General features: G+C 42.4%; 2 protein-coding genes and 1 long non-coding RNA gene across 5 annotated transcripts in view; 1 reads left to right on the top strand and 2 right to left on the bottom strand.

Moving 5' to 3' along the window:
- Positions 1–285: 285 nt before the first annotated feature.
- MMAA (metabolism of cobalamin associated A) lies at positions 286–9,418 on the bottom strand. Of its 2 annotated transcripts, none has more exons than XM_083520085.1 (8): positions 9,303–9,418; positions 6,633–7,101; positions 4,944–5,066; positions 4,156–4,326; positions 3,180–3,265; positions 2,118–2,267; positions 754–1,289; positions 286–419 (listed from the first exon to the last, which is right to left on the bottom strand). In XM_083520085.1, exons 2-7 carry the CDS (start codon positions 7,063–7,065, stop codon positions 1,002–1,004), a joined length of 1,251 nt encoding a protein of 416 aa, XP_083376211.1. In that variant the 5' UTR covers positions 7,066–7,101; positions 9,303–9,418; the 3' UTR covers positions 286–419; positions 754–1,001. The 2 variants fall into 2 exon arrangements, with proteins under 2 accessions (XP_083376211.1, XP_083376210.1); XM_083520084.1 differs by lacking the exon at positions 9,303–9,418 and adding an exon at positions 7,771–7,836.
- A 78-nt stretch (positions 9,419–9,496) lies between these two features.
- Positions 9,497–15,235, top strand: LOC310686482. The gene is made up of 2 exons (XR_014515958.1): positions 9,497–9,642; positions 14,756–15,235. It is a non-coding gene; the product is annotated as an uncharacterized lncRNA (long non-coding RNA).
- A 295-nt stretch (positions 15,236–15,530) lies between these two features.
- Positions 15,531–18,853, bottom strand: part of SMAD1 (SMAD family member 1) — a 37,394-nt gene continuing 34,071 nt past the window's right edge. For both annotated transcript variants that reach the window (XM_083460222.1, XM_083460223.1), the window contains exons 6-7: positions 17,679–17,935; positions 15,531–16,759 (exon numbers count right to left, since the gene is read on the bottom strand). In XM_083460222.1, the coding sequence (XP_083316348.1) occupies positions 16,616–16,759; positions 17,679–17,935 (401 nt within the window). In that variant the 3' untranslated portion in view covers positions 15,531–16,615. The remainder of the gene's footprint in view (positions 16,760–17,678; positions 17,936–18,853) is intronic.

The following is an 18,853-nucleotide window of genomic DNA, read 5'->3' as shown; positions in this document are numbered from 1 at the left end:
ACAAATGGACCCTGTGCATGCCATCTGGGGCAGAAGGAATTGAGGTTCATGGGTTTGCAACACATTGGTGCAACGGTAGTTATGCGTCATCATGCTGCTGTAACAGATCTTGGGGTGAAACTCAAGGACTAACATGGTTGTACAATAAGTTGGCTTGCAAAAAGCATTATGTCCCTGTTATGCACACAAAGATTCGCCATCCTCTTTTAATCCCTATTATCTCTGAGTTGCTGTATAAACAGAATTAAGGATTTCTAAATTAAACTTATTAAAAATTATCCAATGTCTAATTCACTCTTACCCTTTTAATGATACATTGTAATTAATAAAGTTCAAGCAGTTGGAAGTTTCGACCAATGAAGATGATTGGGCAAGTGCTGACAACTGAGGCAAATATTAAAACATGACTGTGCTCACTGCTGATACAGTGGTGCCCCGCAAGACGAATGCCTCGCAAGACGGAAAACTCGCTAGACGAAAGAGTTTTCCGTTTTGGAGGTGCTTCACAAAACGAATTTCCTATGGGCTTGCTTCGCAAGACGACAATGTCTTGCGAGTTCCTGCTGTTTTTTTTTCCTTCCCGCCCCCCTTTTTCTAAGCCGCTTATCAGATGATCCGATCAGCAGATAAGCCGCTAAAAGCCGCTAATAGCACTAATTCGCTAATCCTTCAATGGGCTTGCTTCGCAAGACGAAAAAACCGCTAGACGAAGAGAATCACAGAACGGATTCTTTTCGTCTTGCGAGGCACCACTGTATTCTCTCTAGCATCCCCTGCAGATTAGAAATAAATTTGAACTAACAGTAAAGCACTTGTGTACCATTACAACTGCATACCTTTAAACATGCTGTAAATAAAAAGGATCGACTTCCATTTACAGAACATTTTTGTTACCAGGTAAAAGTGTGCAGATTCACTGAAGTAGAACAATTTATGCCTTAGGAAACTGTTTGTAGTGTACAGGTAAATGGTGAAAATCAGGTCATGCACAAAGGTGAATGTTAAGATCTTTCTTTAAAAGCTTTGAGCAATAGGTCTGCAGCCAGCCCTGGAGAGAGAATTCCACTGACAACCTTTTCTTCCAGAAGTGGAATCTGATCTCTCACTGCCAAGTGACTCCGGAAATGATCCAGCATGCTTTCTTGGATTACATTCCACATCCACACTTTTTGCTGTCTCCTTCGTTTGGTCATCAACTCGCTGCTTGTAAGCATGAGGTCTCGGAATTCTGTCATCTTATCCCATATGTCAGAGATGCCTTCTCCAGTTTTGGCAGAGATTCGTATTACCTATCGGATTGAGAAGGTTTTTTTCAAGATGCAGGACAAATTAAGGCTATTAGTATTGACCTAAACATGAGTTCTTAGTAACTTATATTCTATAAAACCAGATTCGACCGCAACAGGCAAGAGCTGCCTTTAAACAAAGAACCTGAAACTCCAAAACTGAATGCTGTACATCTAAGCAAGTTTTTATTCTAAGGAACTAATCTTGGGCAGGCCAATGTAGACAAGCTAGTTAACCGATAAAGTAGCTTTGTATGGTCCAACACTAAGAAAGTTATGAGCTACTTTTGGATCCAAAACAGGGCTTTAAAGGTCAGCACCAACACTTTGAATTGTGCTTGGAAATGTACTAAGAGCCAATGGAGATCTTTTAGGACCGGTGTTATATGGTCCCGGTGGCCGTTCCCAGTCACCAGTCTAGCTGCCACATTCTGGATTAGTTGTAGTTTCCGAGTAACTTTCAAAGACAACTTATCCCTTTGTCTTTTGAAGTAACCTTTCACAAAGCACATCTCCCAAAACTGAACCTTTGAGGGCTCAACTTTCTACATCCCTTCAGTGTGAGAATTGTCCTCTGTTCCTGCTCTCTGCTTCTGCTTCCTTAGCCAGTTCCTGATGAACAGAAGAACCTCTTACTGCATGACTGCTAAGCTTACACAGGTGCCTTTGCTGCAGTACCAAATGTGGAAGAAAACTTTGGTACTTGAAGAACCAGGCAGTTTAAGCTAGTACTGTGCCTAGTGTAGTAATTTCTATAGCATTATCTTTCCTCACCTGTGTCTCGTATTTTTTCCTGGCTGAAAAGGAAACGATTATTTTGGATGTACCAACCTTTGGGCTCCAAACCTTTGAGCGCTTACGGAGTAATTTCAGAGCACTGACGTATTCTGCTTGAATTCTCCGTGCCGGTACAACTAGATCTCCATCAGCTTTGGTTACAGCAACAAGATCAGCCATCTCAATTATACCTCGCTTGATACCCTGAACAGAACAAGGAAAGAAAGTAACAGAAATCTCAGAGACACTGTCTATAACTAATTAATATCTCCCTCAAATACCCAAAGATCATTTTTAAAACAGAACAGCTAGACTTTTAATTGCCATTTCCAGTAACACCCTGAGGACTAGATAAATGAAGAGGGGCAGAAAGAGCCTTCACAAGCTCTTAAAAGGATTCCCTGATTGTTTAGACCACTAAGTTCACATGTCTAATATGAAACATTCACACATTCAGGTGTATATAAAGATCTGATGGTAAAAGAATTAATTCTAATGCATGCTAGCAAAGGTTTCCAAAAGCAGAAGTAGAGTTATCATTTTAAAGCCATTATAGGATTTCAACCTTGCCAGACAGAAATAGCTCTTATAAAATGAGATCAAGAGTTTCATGTCTTTGCAGGTTTGTTCAGAGGACAAGCAAAATAAAATTGGAAAGCACTCTGTCCCCTAAGCATACACAAAAGCATTACAGTGGTACCTCAGGTTAAGAACTTAATTCATTCTGGAGGTCCGTTCTTAACCTGAAACTCTTCTTAACCTGAAGCACCACTTTAGCTAATGAGGCCTCCTGCTGCTGCTGCACCGCCACCGTGAGATTTCTGTTCTCATCCTGAAGCAAAGTTCTTAACCCAAGGGACTATTTCTGGGTTAGCAGAGTCTGTAACTTGAAGCGTCTGTAACCTGAGGTACCACTGTAATAAAAATAATGAACTATTGCCCATTTGTATTATGACAGATTTTTAGGAGGCGTAAGGATTGCTAGCAAAAACCAGCAATGTCAAAATTCAAAAATGTTTTGTTGGTCAGTTCTGGTAGCTCAGAATGACTCAGGAAGACCTCCTACAGTTATGGTTTATATGAAGTTCAGACTTCTGCCAAATGTAGCCTTATTACCTGCAGCTCGTCACCTCCTGCTGGTGGCAGTAGCAATACAAACATATCAACCATATCAGCAACAGCAAACTCCGACTGACCCACACCTGAGGATCAAGAGCAGAAATTGACCAGTCACTTTGGAGATACAATGACAAATAATAATAATACCAGGGTACGACACTACCAGAGGATGGAAGGAGGGAACCTGAGAGACTTCAACAACTGAGGCCTATGAGAGTAGCAGTAAAACAAATGTTTGCATGCACATCCTAAAAGTTCAAGCAAATTAAGGAATGGGAATAAGTCAATCCACATTATGGAGCTGAGCTGTATTAAATCCCTTCTTGCCTAGGCCGAGTAATTATCGTCCCCTGGGGGATATTCTTCCTGAAGAGTTGTACATACAGGCTCAGTTGCACTGCACTGTATTGATGGAGCACCATGGCTGCAGTTTTTCTAGCAATATTTTATCAAAGGAGTGAGGAACCTCTGACCCACATGCCTAATTAGGCCTGCCAGGCCTCCCCATTTGCCCTCCAAGGCAGTTTCAGCCAAGCCACACTGACCTGCCCTACACCTGACACAATATACGACGTCAGGTGTGAGGCAGGTAAAAGTGGGGTTGGATAAAAGGGGGCTTGCAGGGACTGCTAATCAGTGGTACCTGAAAAGCCCTTTGCGCAGCTTTTCTCAAGTGCCAACTATCAGCTGATTATCAGCTGGTGCTTGAAATGATCACCTGATGACACTGCGATACCACCCAGTTGTCAAAATTGGCCTGCAATGTGTGAAGATGAGGATATGACCCACTGACCAGATTCAGTTCCCCACTCATTTTATCACAAAGTAGCACTGATTCCGCTGCACCCACGACTTGGGTTGTCTCTCTCTTCTTGGCTCAGCAGGCCACAATGCAAAGCAGAACTACCGAGCTGTGTCCCCATGGAAGAAGCCATGCTGCAGGCTGCATAGAATGGAATGACATTTCACTGACCTACTGTTTCTACAAGAACTATGTCATAGCCACCTCCTTCACACAGCAGAATAGCTTCATTTGTGGTCCGCGTTACACCTCCTAGCGTTCCTCTGGTTGGAGAGGGCCTGATGTAAGCATTCATATCTCTCGACAACTCGGTCATTCTCGTCTTATCACCCAAGAGTGAGCCTGAAGCATTGAACAAAAGAAAGAAAAGGGGGGGGGGAGTTTCATAACAGTCTAGCCATTCAAAACCTTTACCCATGTCTCCATTAATGCAGACTTATTCTTTGATGACAACTAGGCTGCAGAGAACAGTCCTTCAAAGAGAACTATTGTGTGCCAAGTTCCTCCACCCAGTTTTGGGTGATTCCCCCCACCCCACCCCGGGCCCTTGTACCACATTGCAGACTGTCCACAAAGCGCCCCCACCCCTCCAGCCCTACTTTTTCAGGAGAGCAGGAAGCTGCAGGGGGGAGTGATTACAAAGTTTTCTTCTGTTAACTTCCTTCCGTTCATGGTCTTTAGAATAAAAGCCAGCATCCATAATACTATCAATTAATCTTATGTCTGCTTTCCACCTTTGTTACGACTGTTGCTGAGCTTTCAAGATGAGGCAAGTCACATAATTAAAGAACAGCCAGTAACTGACAGAGCGAAACCAACCCACTCAGATGTAAAGCCCCACCATTTTCCATAGCACTTTCTCCCAGGTAAGCCTACATAGGCTTGCAGCCCAATCTATGTCCCTACAACTGGCAAGGAAAGAGGCATGAGAGATAAGTGATGCATTCACACATACTCACCACCACTGGTGCTAGAAGATGGGTCCACTGCCAAGACAGACACTTTGTGTCCTCTTTCAGTGAGCATTTTCCCAAAGCATTCAATAAATGTTGATTTCCCAGCACCAGGAGGTCCAGACAATCCTAAGTCGGAATATAAAGATCCTTTGTTCTAACATGCAATCATAACTCTGAGTGCAAGTCTGTCTCCTTACTATGAAAATGGCCTAATAATAATAATAATTTATTATTTATACCCTGCCCATCTGGCTAGGTTTCCCCAGCCACTCTGGGCAGCTCCCAACAGATGAAAAACAGAATAAAACTTCAAATATTAAAAACTTCTCTAAATAGGCCTGCCTTCAGATGATAGTTGTTTATTTCCTTGACATCTGACGGGAGGGCATTCCACAGGGCGGGCGCCACCACCGAGAAGGCCCTCTACCTGGTTCCCTGTAACCTCACTTCTCGCAGTGAGGGAACTGCCAGAAGGCCCTTGGAGCTGGACCTCGGTGTCCAGGCAGAACGTTGGGGGTGCAGACACACCTCTAGGTATACTGGACCGAGGTCATTTAGGGCTTTAAAGGTCAGCACCAACACTTTGAATTGTGCTCAGAAACGTACTGGGAGCCAATGTAGGTCTTTCACGACCAGTGTTATATGGTCTCGGCGGCCACTCCCATTCACCAGTCTAGCTGCCGCATTCTGGATTAGTTGTAGTTTCCGGGTCACAATGCTTTTTTGGTGAGGACCTCCTGGAGTGACCACCAGTGCTTACAGAGCTTCAGTAGGCAATGAGCAAGGGAGGAGTCTTCACTGTGGTGGCACCTCCTTCCCTCAAACTTAGGCAGGCACCATTATTGTTGAGACACTGGCAACTCCTGAGGCTTCTATTGACATCTTATTCCAGTATGGGATTTAATTTATTCATTTCTAGTTTCAGTTGCATGTAGCTTGTATTGTATTGCATTATGCTTTTATTATTGTTCTTGGCTTTTAAAAATTTTGTACACCACGTTGAGCCTGATGTGAAAGGTAGTATAAGAATGTCCCAACACATAAAATAAAAATCCTGAAAAGAAACCTTCCTAAACCCAGATAGATACCAATAATCTCTGCTTCACTCTTAATTCTTGACCACAACTCTTCCCTCCAAAGTTGTAAATTTTCTCATAATCTTGTTATTGGACAACATACATGTCATGGTTCGCTTTTTAAAGAAAATTCACATTCCACATGGTAACTTCCATCTCTAGAATGAATCACTTAACTCTTCCCATAGCAGCCCACCTTCTGATTTGTTGACTATTTTTCCTAACCTACAAGAAAGGAATGTCATATACAAGCATGTTTCATACTGGTTAAGTAAATTATTTTGCTCCAATTAAAAACAACAGCTGATGCACTGTGCTGGCAGAATATTAATAAGAAAATGAGACAGTTCATAGGGAGCAATTTTAGTGGCACGTTAAAAGTAATGGGACTTTGGGGATGACATTCACTGAACTAAACATATTCCATAGGGGACAAGCATTATAACAGAGGCATTCAGCAATGCATAGTTAGTGTGACATATCACAACCAATCATAAGCTAATAGGGTACAATTCCTTTTTAGAATTAATTAAACTGTATTTCTTTAACAACTGACAAGTGAAGACACATTAAATCATCAAAACAGCAATAACTGCACAAACAAAAGAGAACTGACCCACTCTAAAGGCTAGTGGCTTTCCTTTATTTAACTGCTCTTGTTCTCTGTGGTAGGATAGTACCTTCTGAAGGAGCACCTGTGCAATCTCCTTCTTCCTGCTGTGTGTGGATTCTACGAGAGTAATGGCTTCCGCCAGGCAGGCCCTGTGTCCTTGAATTAATCCATTGTACAATTTGTCTAGAAGTCTCTGTTCCTGGTCAGAGAGCTCTCGTGTCTGATGTTCCAACACTGCTGGATAACAGAGTCCAGTGTTCAAGCCCTTTGAAGATATCATCCTCCTTGAACAACACTGTTGTAATGAATTCAGCTGTTGGACACATGAAAAAGCAGATCCAGGGCTGGACCTCCAGCAGAAACCGTCAAAACTATTAGGAAGCCTTCTCTGAAGAAAACAGAGTGGAAATCGCAGCAGCAGTGATGATCCATTCATTTTGTCTTGATTCAGAGAAATCCGTTTTTTGGAAGCCTAATAGGAAAAGAAAAATGCTTGGTACTTCCACATTTTTAAAGGCCTCATGAAGTGTATTTGAAGCAGCGAAGAGGTACATAGGGAAAGGGTTCGACACCCCCTTGGCTTCTAACTCTACATCATATACTCAGACCCTTAAAGAAGACAAATATCAGGAAAACCTTAGTGGCAGAGCCATAGGTGAGAAGGAGTGTGCAGAATCGCATGCAGGCAATAATAATAATAATAATAATAATAATAATAATAATAATAATAATAATTTATTATTTATACCCCGCCCATCTGGCTGGGTTTCCCCAGCCACTCTGGGCGGCTTCCACAGAGACCAAAAATACACTAAAATGTCACACATTAAAAACTTCCCTGAACAGGGCTGCCTTAAGATGTCTTCTGAATGTCAGGTAGTTGTTTATCGCTTTGACATCTGATGGGAGGGCGTTCCACAGGCAGGTGCCACTGCCGAGAAGGCCCTCTGCCTGGTTCCCTGTAGCTGGCAAGTGGGTGGGCTGGCAGAAGAGTACTCTGTCCCTTCTCTGTGCCCAGCAAACACAGTAGGCTGCTAGAGGAGAGAATGAGTTCACCTTCCTCTTATGCCAGCCCCCAGTAGGCTAGCAATTTTTAAGTTTATTTACTAGGCTGTTTTATAATGGTTAAGTTTTTACTTACAATTTCTACGAACCTAATACACACTTTGTGAACTTCGCCTCCCCACATCCAGCACTTACTCTCAACCTGCAGATTTTCCAAATCATACAAATTTTCCCTCAGTTACCGAACTACTAGCAACTGAGAACAAAACTAAATGAAACCTGGTTCTCTAAACTGAACATAAGCAAACAAAACAAAAACAAATTGCAGAACGGTAGGAAATGACAAATTACGGCAAGTTCTCCACAACATTCCCTGGTAAAGGAACCACAGGTTGTTGCCCCTGTTGAGGTGAACTTTAAACTGAAAGTTAATGTACTCTCCATTTGAACAACTCTAACACTGTGGTTGGCCACTCTGAGAAACAGGATACTCAATTAGAGAGGCCTTTAGTCTGATTCAGCAGGGCACTTTATGCTCTCAGAATGACCAACCTGCACACCCATGTTATCTGAACTTAATGGATGCTTCCTATTACATTGTGATATTTGAATTTCTACAATAAAACAGTACTCTTGTGTACACAGAGGGCTCTCTTCCATATTCAGGTATTGTGGGTGTATGTATTAGTCCCACCTTCCTACTCCTATTGATTCTCATATTCCAATGTAGTACTGTAATAGTACAGTAATTCTTTTTATTTACCACTCAGAAAATGTTTTAGGTCAAAATGCTTACTTGGAAGTAAGCTCTACTGAAATCAAGGGAACATTGCTGAATGAAATCAAGAGAACATTGCTGAATCAACACTTAGCAGAATTCTAAAACAGACTAAACATTCTAACATACGCAGACACTTATCTTATATTACAAGGCAATCTGACGCACAACACTGACGGTGGTAATTGTTTTTTTGAAAGAAAAGTACAGATTAGTAAGGGCTTTATCAGTTAACCACACTTCTATCCGGCAACACAGACAACTTAAACTTTCTTCTATAACCTACTGTGAGAGATAAAACCAACAGTAGACTAAAATCCACATTTAAGCATTCCAGTTAAATGATATGCTGCCTTCTGAAGTGAAGGAGCCGAGTGACCTTTTAAAAAAACAAACAAAACCTAGGCCCCAAGTAACATTGTTACAGTCCAGCAATATTATAGTTTAATTCTCCGGGGGGGGTGAGAGGAGGGGAGGAGACCCTCTCTCATATATGTTCTCCCAAATTATGTCACGCTGAACACTTAAATACAGATAACTGGTAATTTATAGCTGCATACACTTCCAGCAGCACAACCCTTGTCATGTTTATTTGGGCTCCCGTGGGGCTTAACCCCCAGGTAAGTGTGCACAGGGTCGCCTCTCAAACCACTGCAAAACCTGTACCCCCCGCCATCCTGCACTGGTTTTATTGCTACCTAAGATGGCTTGCGTTTAAGCACCGTGAAAGGACAGAGACCTGTTTCTAAATAGGCAACGCAAATGCAACGCCGCCGGGGGTCCACCAAACTGGCGGTCCACGAAACCCAGGCGGACGCGGGTCGACTAGCAAAGACGCTCCCGCCCCCCCGCCCGCACCACAACAAGGAAATGACCCCGCTGCTCCGAACCTTTTCACATCCGGGATACGCCAGAGGACGCAAAGCAGCACGCAACTTGAACCGCAACCTCCTCTAGCCTTGACCCCGCCCTGCCCAGCTGCTCCGTGCCTATGTCTGCCAACTGCGCCTGCGTAGAAACCGGGCAGCTGCGGGGGCGGGGCGGGGGCGTTGCAAAGGGAGACGCAGGCGCAATCGAAGGCAGCCATGTCCGTTGGAGTTTGAAAAAAGTTTCAGACGGCGGTTGTTGTGTCTGCGGAGAGACCTGAACCTGTCTCTTTCTTACAGCGGGGGCAAACGCAGTCCTTTCACCTCCTCGCGCAAAGGGTGAAAGCAAAGATCCTTTAGTTTGGTGTGTGTGTGTTTTAATTGCCTTGCAAGTATTTGCTTATTTCATAACGCTTATATATTCCTTGGTTGATGAATAAATACATAAAATGCTGTCAAAGCGGTTCTTCGGGAGGGAGCGACAGAAACGTCCTGCAGCCTCGTAAAAATACGGATCCCTTGTTGTAGGGAGGGTGAAATTCGATATATTTATGCCCATATTTCATGAGAAGGACATAGAGTGGCTTACAACAATCCTGCAGAGTAGTCCAGGGTTGCTATCCACCCCAGCGCCTAGCCAAGCGAGGCCCTCTGGTGCTGCTGACTTGCGTCTATTAAAAAACTGCTCAGAAGAAAGCTGCCCTGAGTTCAGTGGGACTTACTCCCAGGTAAGGGTGTGGGGTGCTATAGCAGTGGTTTTCAACCAGTGTGCTGAGGTGCCTTGAACGATGGTCAGGGGTGCTGCAGGCAAACCTGGCCTCAGTCCCTCTTTCCTTCCCTCTTACGTCTCTGCCTCCCAAAGGCTTGCGTAGCTGTTTGTTGCCGCAGCCCTGGCTACAAGCTCCGCAGGCGAATGGTGCCTCTGGGGCTGGCCAGGGGGTTGCCAGCAGAGGCTGCCTCAGAGTAAGCAAGTGGGTGAGGGAGCCCAGCCAGCCAGTCCACCAGCCCTTGCTGTTGGGAATGGACCAGGTGGGAGGCCAGGAAGACAGGCAGGCACCACACTGGCCTTTCTTGTGCTTGCCGTGTACAATGCCTGCCTGGGAGCTGAGTGGCCCCATGCAGGCCCAGAAGCGTCCAAGGTAAGGTGCTGGCCTCACATTTGGCCATTGGGCCACTAAGGTTGGGGGCATCCTCTTCCCAGGCCCCTGCCCTCTCTTTAGATGCAGCTCAGAGACCAGGGGCGGCAGCAGCGGCTGCCCAGAGGACTCCCAAGTAGAGGGGAGAGGCGAGGAGGCTGAGGGAACACTCAAGAGAGTGTGTTCAAAAAAGGGTGAGAGGCTGCCAACTCTGCAGGCAAGGGGTGACATAACTGGGTTCATGAGCCCCACAGGAGTGCCGCAGAAAGAATGTAGTTTGTCAAGGGAGCCATGGACTCAAAAAGGTTGAAAACCTCTGGGCTATAGTGTTTTATCTAGGCAGCCAGGGCTCCTCTGGATGACAATATCCTTTTGCACCAGGTCAGTGAGGACCACTTGTTTTTTAAAATTCTCCTATATACAGAACTCCCTAGGTGCCTTTTGGATGTATTTGTAGGCTTCCCCCTCTGTGTCTATTAACTTAGGTCAAATAAGTGTTGTTTATTTTGTATAATACATGGAAGATGGATCTTCCTTGGGAGGTTCTGGACTCTCCTACCTTGGAGGTTTCTAACCAGAGGTTGGATGGTAATCTGTCATGGATGCTTTAGCTGAGTTTCCTACATTGCAGGGGGTTGCACTAGAACGCTGTCTCCTGATGTCCTTTCCAGCTCCATGATTCTGTTCTTCTGCTTCACCAATATTTCATTATGTTCCTATCATTTTATGTAATTGTATTTTGTATAAATTATAAGATTATAAATAAAACATGTTCTATTTACAAACAAAACATTTAAATAGCTGCCTTTCTACTGGTAGAATGGGGGGCATGGGTGTAGCCAGGATTTTTGTTAGGGGACAGGCTTTTGTTGGGGGGCAGAACCTGAGATCTGTATTCATTAACACATATGGGGGGCACAGGAAGGAAACAAGGTCGGAAGGGGGCCACAGTCAGAAAAAGTTTGGGAAAAACTGATCTAGTCCAACTCCCTGCAATGCAATGAATCTTTTGCCCAACATGGGGCTTGAACCCACAACCCTGAGACTGAGTCTCATCCATTACCAACTGAGCTATTCCAGGTTCTGCAATAGCCCCATATTGTAGCTGCAATGGGGAAATAAAATATCAATCCCTGTTAATATCTACATATAGTAAATTAGGAAGGGGAGGTTATAAACTAGCTCCTGTTATTATCTCTGTGTCTGGTGCCAACCCCTAAATGAGGTTGAGGTTCAAAAACCGTGGATGGGCAGCTGGTGTCTCCCTATTATTACAGAGCTCTGCAATCCAAGTCTTAGAACACGGAAGGTAAACAGTGGCATGAAGAAGAGGATTAACAATTATGGGAAGGCAACTAAGGTTTCTTCCACATCACTTGTGTATTAAGTGTTCAGTCTGATTTGCTTGCAAGGAGGTTATATGATGCCAGCAGTTTATTGAGCATTCTGATCTGCCAGGAAGTTCTATGATTTCACATAAACCAATTTAGCCCACATTTTCCTTAACCCTGAAATGTCTATTTTCTTTTAACTGGAAGCAGTTTTGTTGTGCAAGAGCTCCAGATCCACTCTAATGGCACAGTTGAATCCCACTTACAATATAAAATGGAACTGTCCTAAATTCTAGATCTCATCACCACAGTTTAGAATAAGTAAATTTGCACTGATTTCAATCCTGGTGAAAGTAACCACAAATTCCCTAAAGGCATAAGAAAATAGAGAGCCCTGCTAGATCAGAATAAGGGCTTGTATGTCTGCTTGAGGGGTGGGCAACCTGCAGTCTTTTACAGCACTTTTAAATCTTATATTAATCACATTGGCATCCTCTTCGGGTTACATGTCACTTTCCTAATCATTAGTATTCATTTTCTTTCAGGTTCTATTATTGTGGTTTTAAATGAATTCCAGGCATCCTAAAGAGATTTTAATTGACTTTCAAGTTTCACTTCCTTTTAACTGATCCCCTAATATTTCCAAGGAGTGGGGGAGAGCAACAGGAAGGGTGATGAGAACAAGGAAAATGAGCAACAGGCTTCACTTGCCTTGCCCTCTCCTTCTAAGCAGTAATGGGCCCAGAGAGAGAGGGCAACTGGCAGTGGGGACAGGGGCAAGGAAGCAGGTCCCTAGAAGGAACACACTGTAGGCATCATGCATGAGATCCCCCCACAAAACCTGGAGCCAGCACTAGCTATGTCAACCAGCACATTTAGAAAAACAGTGCACTGGCAACTGATCCCCATTGTCACACACACATACACACTTCCCTGATTTTCGCTGCACTAGCCATGGACTGGCTAGGGACAGGAAGAGGTGATCAAAGTGCTGAGAAGTATAAAGGAGGCAGTTTGCTGCTGCTCCACCTCATTCTAAATCTCATCAAACTGGGGTTGTGATTAAGTCTCCAGACAGATCACTTTGAGGCTAACCACAGCTCTAAACAGATCAGTGTTTGGCCAATACTTTACAGCTCAGTCCTATGCAGCCTAAGTCCTAATTACTTAGAAGTTGCCCTGAATTCACAGGGGCTCAACTCTCCACTAGGAGTACACAGCCTATACTTCTATAACATCACTTGCCCGTCCTATGTGATGTTATATTCAATGCAGTTTTTCTTTAGAAGTTATCCTTTTTTGTATTGCATGAGGATGGTATAGTAACTGCCCATCCATTTTAAAGCCATAGGATAATACAAATCTAAAAAACCAAATTGACTCAGGCACCCATACATAGTTCTAGCTGCCCAATTCTATGCATTCAGAAGTAAGTTTTGTTTAGCATTATTCACAGATAGGCGGCAATCTTATACACACTCAAGTCCTGCTGAACTCAGTGAGCTCTGTAGTTAACATGCATGGGATTGGGCTGCAGATACAGAATCACACACACCAGGTCAGGCTGTTGGGCTACCTAGCTCAGAATTGTCAAGCTTGACTGGCCATGGCTCTGGATGATTGGGTTTTGGATGCAGACATTTCCAGCCCTGCCTGGAGATGCTGGGAAATCGACGTGGTGTGAATTCATAGGGATTCCTATGTCCATTTTATCACAATAATATTTTTGTCTCCAGAGCTCTTGAGCTCTTTTAAGGCTTTGCATGTGTTACAGCTGCCAGATTTCAGGAGAATCCTGAAGTACTCTATGTTCACAACTGTAGGCCCCAATCTCTACACTTCAAATGTAAAAGATTAACTTTCCAAGTAAACAAAAAGCCTGGTTTGCAGCCATCTTTTCCAGATGCTGTCAGAATGGTGTTTGCATTCTCTGTACCAGCAGGGAGTCAACAATTTTTGAGACATGTTCTTGTCAACTGGTGGGTTTCACTTAGTGACACTAGGCCACTAAATATGGCACACCTCAAATTCATGTGCGTGTCTGAAACACTTCCACTCTTGCTTCTTTTGCTGAGCCTCTATGAAGCAGAATTGGAGAAGTGCCTGCATAGCATATATCTTATTAGCACATGCTGTCCTAAGTTGTCAATGATATAAAAACTTCCTGAGCCAAGGAGACACCCTTTAATAGGAGTTACATACCAAGCAGTCTTGGGAGGAGCAAGCACATTGCTATGTGCAATGTGGATCCCAGCCAAATAAACTTTAAAGTAATTTAAAAACACATTGGAGCTATTTATATTTGTCTTCTGGCTAGTGAGCAGAAAGATTTTATTTTCAACCAAAGAAAACTTGCAATTACTATTATTTAAAGCTAAAGGGTAAACTGAAATTTTAAGTGTTTTAAAAACCAAGCCAAATTGCTTTGCAGACTGCACGTTCCAGTAAGTGTGGGAAACCTCATCTTATGACTCATGTATACTGAAGTGAAATGCAGTGTGACACTTTAACAAGCAATTATATTTGTGATAAGAGTGCTTTCTCTGAAGGCTGTCCTGAAGAGGGCAGATAACTGATAATGTTCAAAAAGTGTGATCAGTTACCATGCAGCATAAATTCAATACTTACCAGTATCTTTATTATTTGTTCCAGAGAAGTTAAAAGAAACTACAGCCTTTACCGCCAATAATACATATTCAGCTGTATATGGTTAAAAAGCTATCACCCTTTTAAAACCACATTCAGGTCCACTTACTTTGATGCAGTTCAAATTCTGTAGCAGCTGACAAGCTGAGCTGTTGAGTTGCTGCTCTTGATCCTGAAATATCCTATTTCAGCTTGTCAGCACAAAGCAGAAATGCCTGTTTATTTGATTAAAAATAATCTATTCACAATGTTAACTTGTTTTTTTCTGCTCTCACTGTGGGTTGTGTAACACTCATACTGTCAGATATGAAAAACAGTTCTTAAATTCTAGTTCATGTCTTCCTCCAATTTGGCAATATCTCAGGTGCCGTTTTGGCTATTTTACCTACACCAAATAACATCCCAGAAATTCTCATCAAAGGAGAGATTGCTTCCTGTCATCTTCTTAGACTGCAAGTTCTAATGACTCACATTGGACAATGGACCTTCCCATATGCATTGATGAGGTAGTTGCTCGATGAAAACAACAATGTGGTGAGCAGTGACGGTAAACAAAGAGGCAACAGGGACTAGCAGTTTATTATGTGCTTTTTGGAGCTATTTCCGCTCTTCCAATAAACCTGATGGCTGATGGTGCTATTAGGCCAATTTGAGTTAAGGATGATTCTTCTATCCTTAAGAAACTAATCATGTGAAGATGGATATTGTGCACACTTCCCTTCATTATTAGCATGCACTCATCTTGCTGCTAGGTATATTTCTTCTTTTTAAAGCAGTGAGCATAGAACCATGGTACATCCCTCACACCAAGACCGGTAAGCTTGTGCTTTTCAAGCAGCTAAAAGGAAGGCAAACACATGCAATGTGGTAAAATAAGGCAGTTAAAAGCACCGGCAAAGTTTTAAATAATTTTACCAATAAATGTGGCAATAAGATTAGACAATGAAGCTATCTTTTTTAAAAGAAGGCATAAAAGGGAGCTTCAGGTATTGCTTGTGCTTCCATGCTGACAGCTTGCATATCAGTTCCATTGCATATCTCCTTTTCCAAGAAACTGTTCTCAGCAACTGATATTCATTTATATCACAGCTACTTCAAGTTTTGTAGTTTGATAAGGGGGGAAAATGCACAAGAGTATGTTTTAATCAAAGTAAGCAATACGTTTATTTGAACTTCAGTAGAGATGAACCACTAAGTTTTGGAATAAAAAAATACTGGAAAAGTACTACAGCTTGAATGAATATAAAAACATTAGCAGAAAGAAAACAATTTAAATGGTAAAAAATTAACCTTTAAGTCTGAGACACTTGAATAGGTTGTTTAAGTCCTCCCAACATGTGCTAACATCTGCTAAGTTGGCAAAACACAAACCTCTTACAAAACGAAAACAGCTACTTCTGTTACGTGAACTGCATAAAACTGTCCAATCTTAAAAAAGGCTGTATAGTTTGTCTTGAAATATACAGACCTTGCAGTACATGACAAAAGCATTTATTGACCCAGCCTTGCTTCATGAAGCTGTGCTTGGGCAGAAATATATCAGTTAGTAAGATGAAGCCTCTATAAAAATGAAATGCACACAGCAAGACTTGGACTTATTTAACAAGCTATGTTTACAGTATAATTCTACCTGTCCATGTCAGCTTCCCTTCCCACCCACCTCCCGCAACTATATTTCTTTAGGCTAGTCCATCTCTAACTTCCAGATACACTGTACATACATTTAGCAAAGAGCATACCTAAAAATTCTTGCAGCGGTATGGTCAGTACACAGTTTCAGAAGATTACACAGAAGCCTTAATTTGTCTGAGGATAGCAACTATTACCAAGAACCATTAGCTTTCGAATATTGTGAGAAGCTTGTTAAAAAGGAGAGTAGCCTTCTTCTTTTTGGTACTCGTCCCAGAACGCAAAACACAATGGAAATTCAGCACAAGGGGATCTTAGTGTTCTAGATAAGATTGCTTGAGAACAGCGTCCCGATTACGTGGACTTGGGTCATCCCTAGCTATTACACGCTGCCCTGTATAAAGATTACTACTATGTAAACTAAAAAGTCTTTGATACCAACAACTTAGTAGCGGCTTTTCCTGATCTAACAGTTGGTCACAGAGGTCAAGTATAATAAAGGCTGCTGCCAGTTTTGTACATGTGTCTGACTCATACATCCTTCAAGTACATGCAAGGCTCAATAGTTTCTTAAGTGTAGCTGCTCCGAATCCTTTTAAGACACAGAAGAGATTGGGTTATGAGGAGAGCCCATCTGCGTAAGAACTTTATCCAGCCACTGAAGGGGACCATGTAAGTGAATCTCAATCCAGCACGGTGTGCTTGTGACATCTTGCCGATGATACTCTGCTCCCCAGCCCTAGAAACACAGAGTGATTGTTACAACAATTCTTGCTACAGATTTAATTGCATTCTAAGAATCCAAAGACAGTAACATGGTGTCATATTGAGTAAAGGAGACATTATTTTTATTTTTTGCATTAAAGGAGCGCAACCATTTTCTGATTTCTGAATTTTAATCTGAAGTAGATTTAAAAGCTTGCCAGATGGGCCCGATTGAAAGCCCTGAAGACATGAATCTTACAAGTAAGTGATCACTCTCAATGGGGTGGGGCAGCTTGTGCTGTAATGGCTTCTACTTTCAAGGGAAAACACCTGTTGATGTTTAGTCAGGCAGTGCTGCTCTCTCAATTCTTTATACTATTTTCCCCCCATACACACTGCCATCTATTTTGTATCCAGTGTCTGTGCACCTTATCTCTAGAAATTCAGAGATTTTTTTGGGGATGGATGTTAAGGTACCACTGAACAAGTCAGCCAAACACAACATTTCTCTATTTCTCAGTGGCTGCACCCAGATTATAGAACTCTCTGCACCGGGAGCACCTACCAAGCTTCTTACTGGCCTTCCACTTAATAGGAAAGACGTTTCTGCTAGGCATTAGACCCATTGGGGTGATTTCTCTCCTGTCACAAGGTATAGTTTTATTGCTTTATTACTGTTATTTATCTTTTAATATCTTTCAGTTTATCTGTTAATATCTTTCAGTTTTAAGTTTGATTAACATGAAAGACACAGTGCAATTTTAAAAAATCAAGTATTTCTTAGCTTCAGCTCTAGAGTACATTTTTGGAGGATTTGTTGAGCAGGCTCAGCAGCAGCCCCCAAAAGATTTAAGTTTTGGGCAGCATTTGCATGCACATGCCTTTGTCTGTCTAGGTTGCTATTCCCAGGCCAAGGCCTCGTGAAGGCACACTCACCTCAAAGCCTTGCTTACCTTTACAAAGCTCATGCGGATAGTGCACATCTTGGTGAGTTCGTACACAGTTTCAAAGCCATGGTTCACCGACTGAGCCAGAAGTTGAGCAAACTCTTGGTTGTTGAAAATTTTCAAACTGCAGCCACTTGGAATTTTGCAGACTGTAGTTGGGTGGAAGCCATGATGGTAATTGCAATTTCGACTTTGCACAAATATACTACTGTCACTAAGGCACTCTGCATAGACTTCACCACCGACATAATACAGGTGAACTCCTATAAGAGAGACATGATTCTGTCAGTTTTATTCTGAAGTCAAAGCACTTCAGACTGCTGCAGGTATTCAAAACAGCAACTAATGGGTATGAGTATTTTCTGGTGCTGTTGTCCAAATGAGGATCACACACCTTCCCCACAGTGATACATGAATTTTACATACCTGGCCCAACCGCATAACTGCAGTTGTCCAAATTTATTATTCGCATGCTGTATAGGCAACATTTTTTGGACATCTGCTTTTCTGGACATCTGTACATATCCTTAGATTTGAAGGATTTTTCTAGTTAAAAACTAGGGGATTCAGATGAATTTGTGTCTAATGAAACCAATGGGACAGAACGACATCTGCTCAACTCTCCTTAGCCAAGCAAACCAAGTACTTCTTCATTTTATCTGGTCTGAGTTTTAGCTTCTATTTAGATTGGGATTTACTGTAGTTTTAGCAGATCTTCTTAAATATGCATATTTCTTTGCAAAATAAAAACGGTAATCTAGTAGTGTGCGTGTGATAATTTTCAAAAGCAAAATTTAAGACTCAGACATTTTACTGAACCTTTTAGTAAAAGGAAATAGGAGTTCCTATGTGCTGCATAGCTATAGGTTCCAGGCACTAATACTGATTCAACTAGAGAAATTAGGCATACTCTTCCTTATTGGTGGCTATCTGCCATCTAGTGATCTTTGACCTAAAGTGAAATTTAGCGGCTACAGCTATTTTCTCAAATTGGGCCACCAGTGTGGCATAATGGTCAGAATATGAGACTAGTACTGGGGATATCTACTACAGGGTTCAATGGCCCCCTCAAACACTGAAACTCAACTGGGTTAATACTCTCTCTCAGCCTAACTTATTTTACAGATCACTGACAGGATAAATAAGATGCCATGTGTATCACTTTGAACTTCTTGGAGGAA

Source organism: Podarcis liolepis (assembly GCF_965112155.1).
Source record: "Podarcis liolepis genome assembly, chromosome: 9".
Lineage (NCBI taxonomy): Eukaryota > Metazoa > Chordata > Lepidosauria > Squamata > Lacertidae > Podarcis > Podarcis liolepis.
The sequence above is the reverse complement of the archived record's forward strand: the minus strand, read 5'-3'. Positions and strand labels throughout refer to the sequence as shown.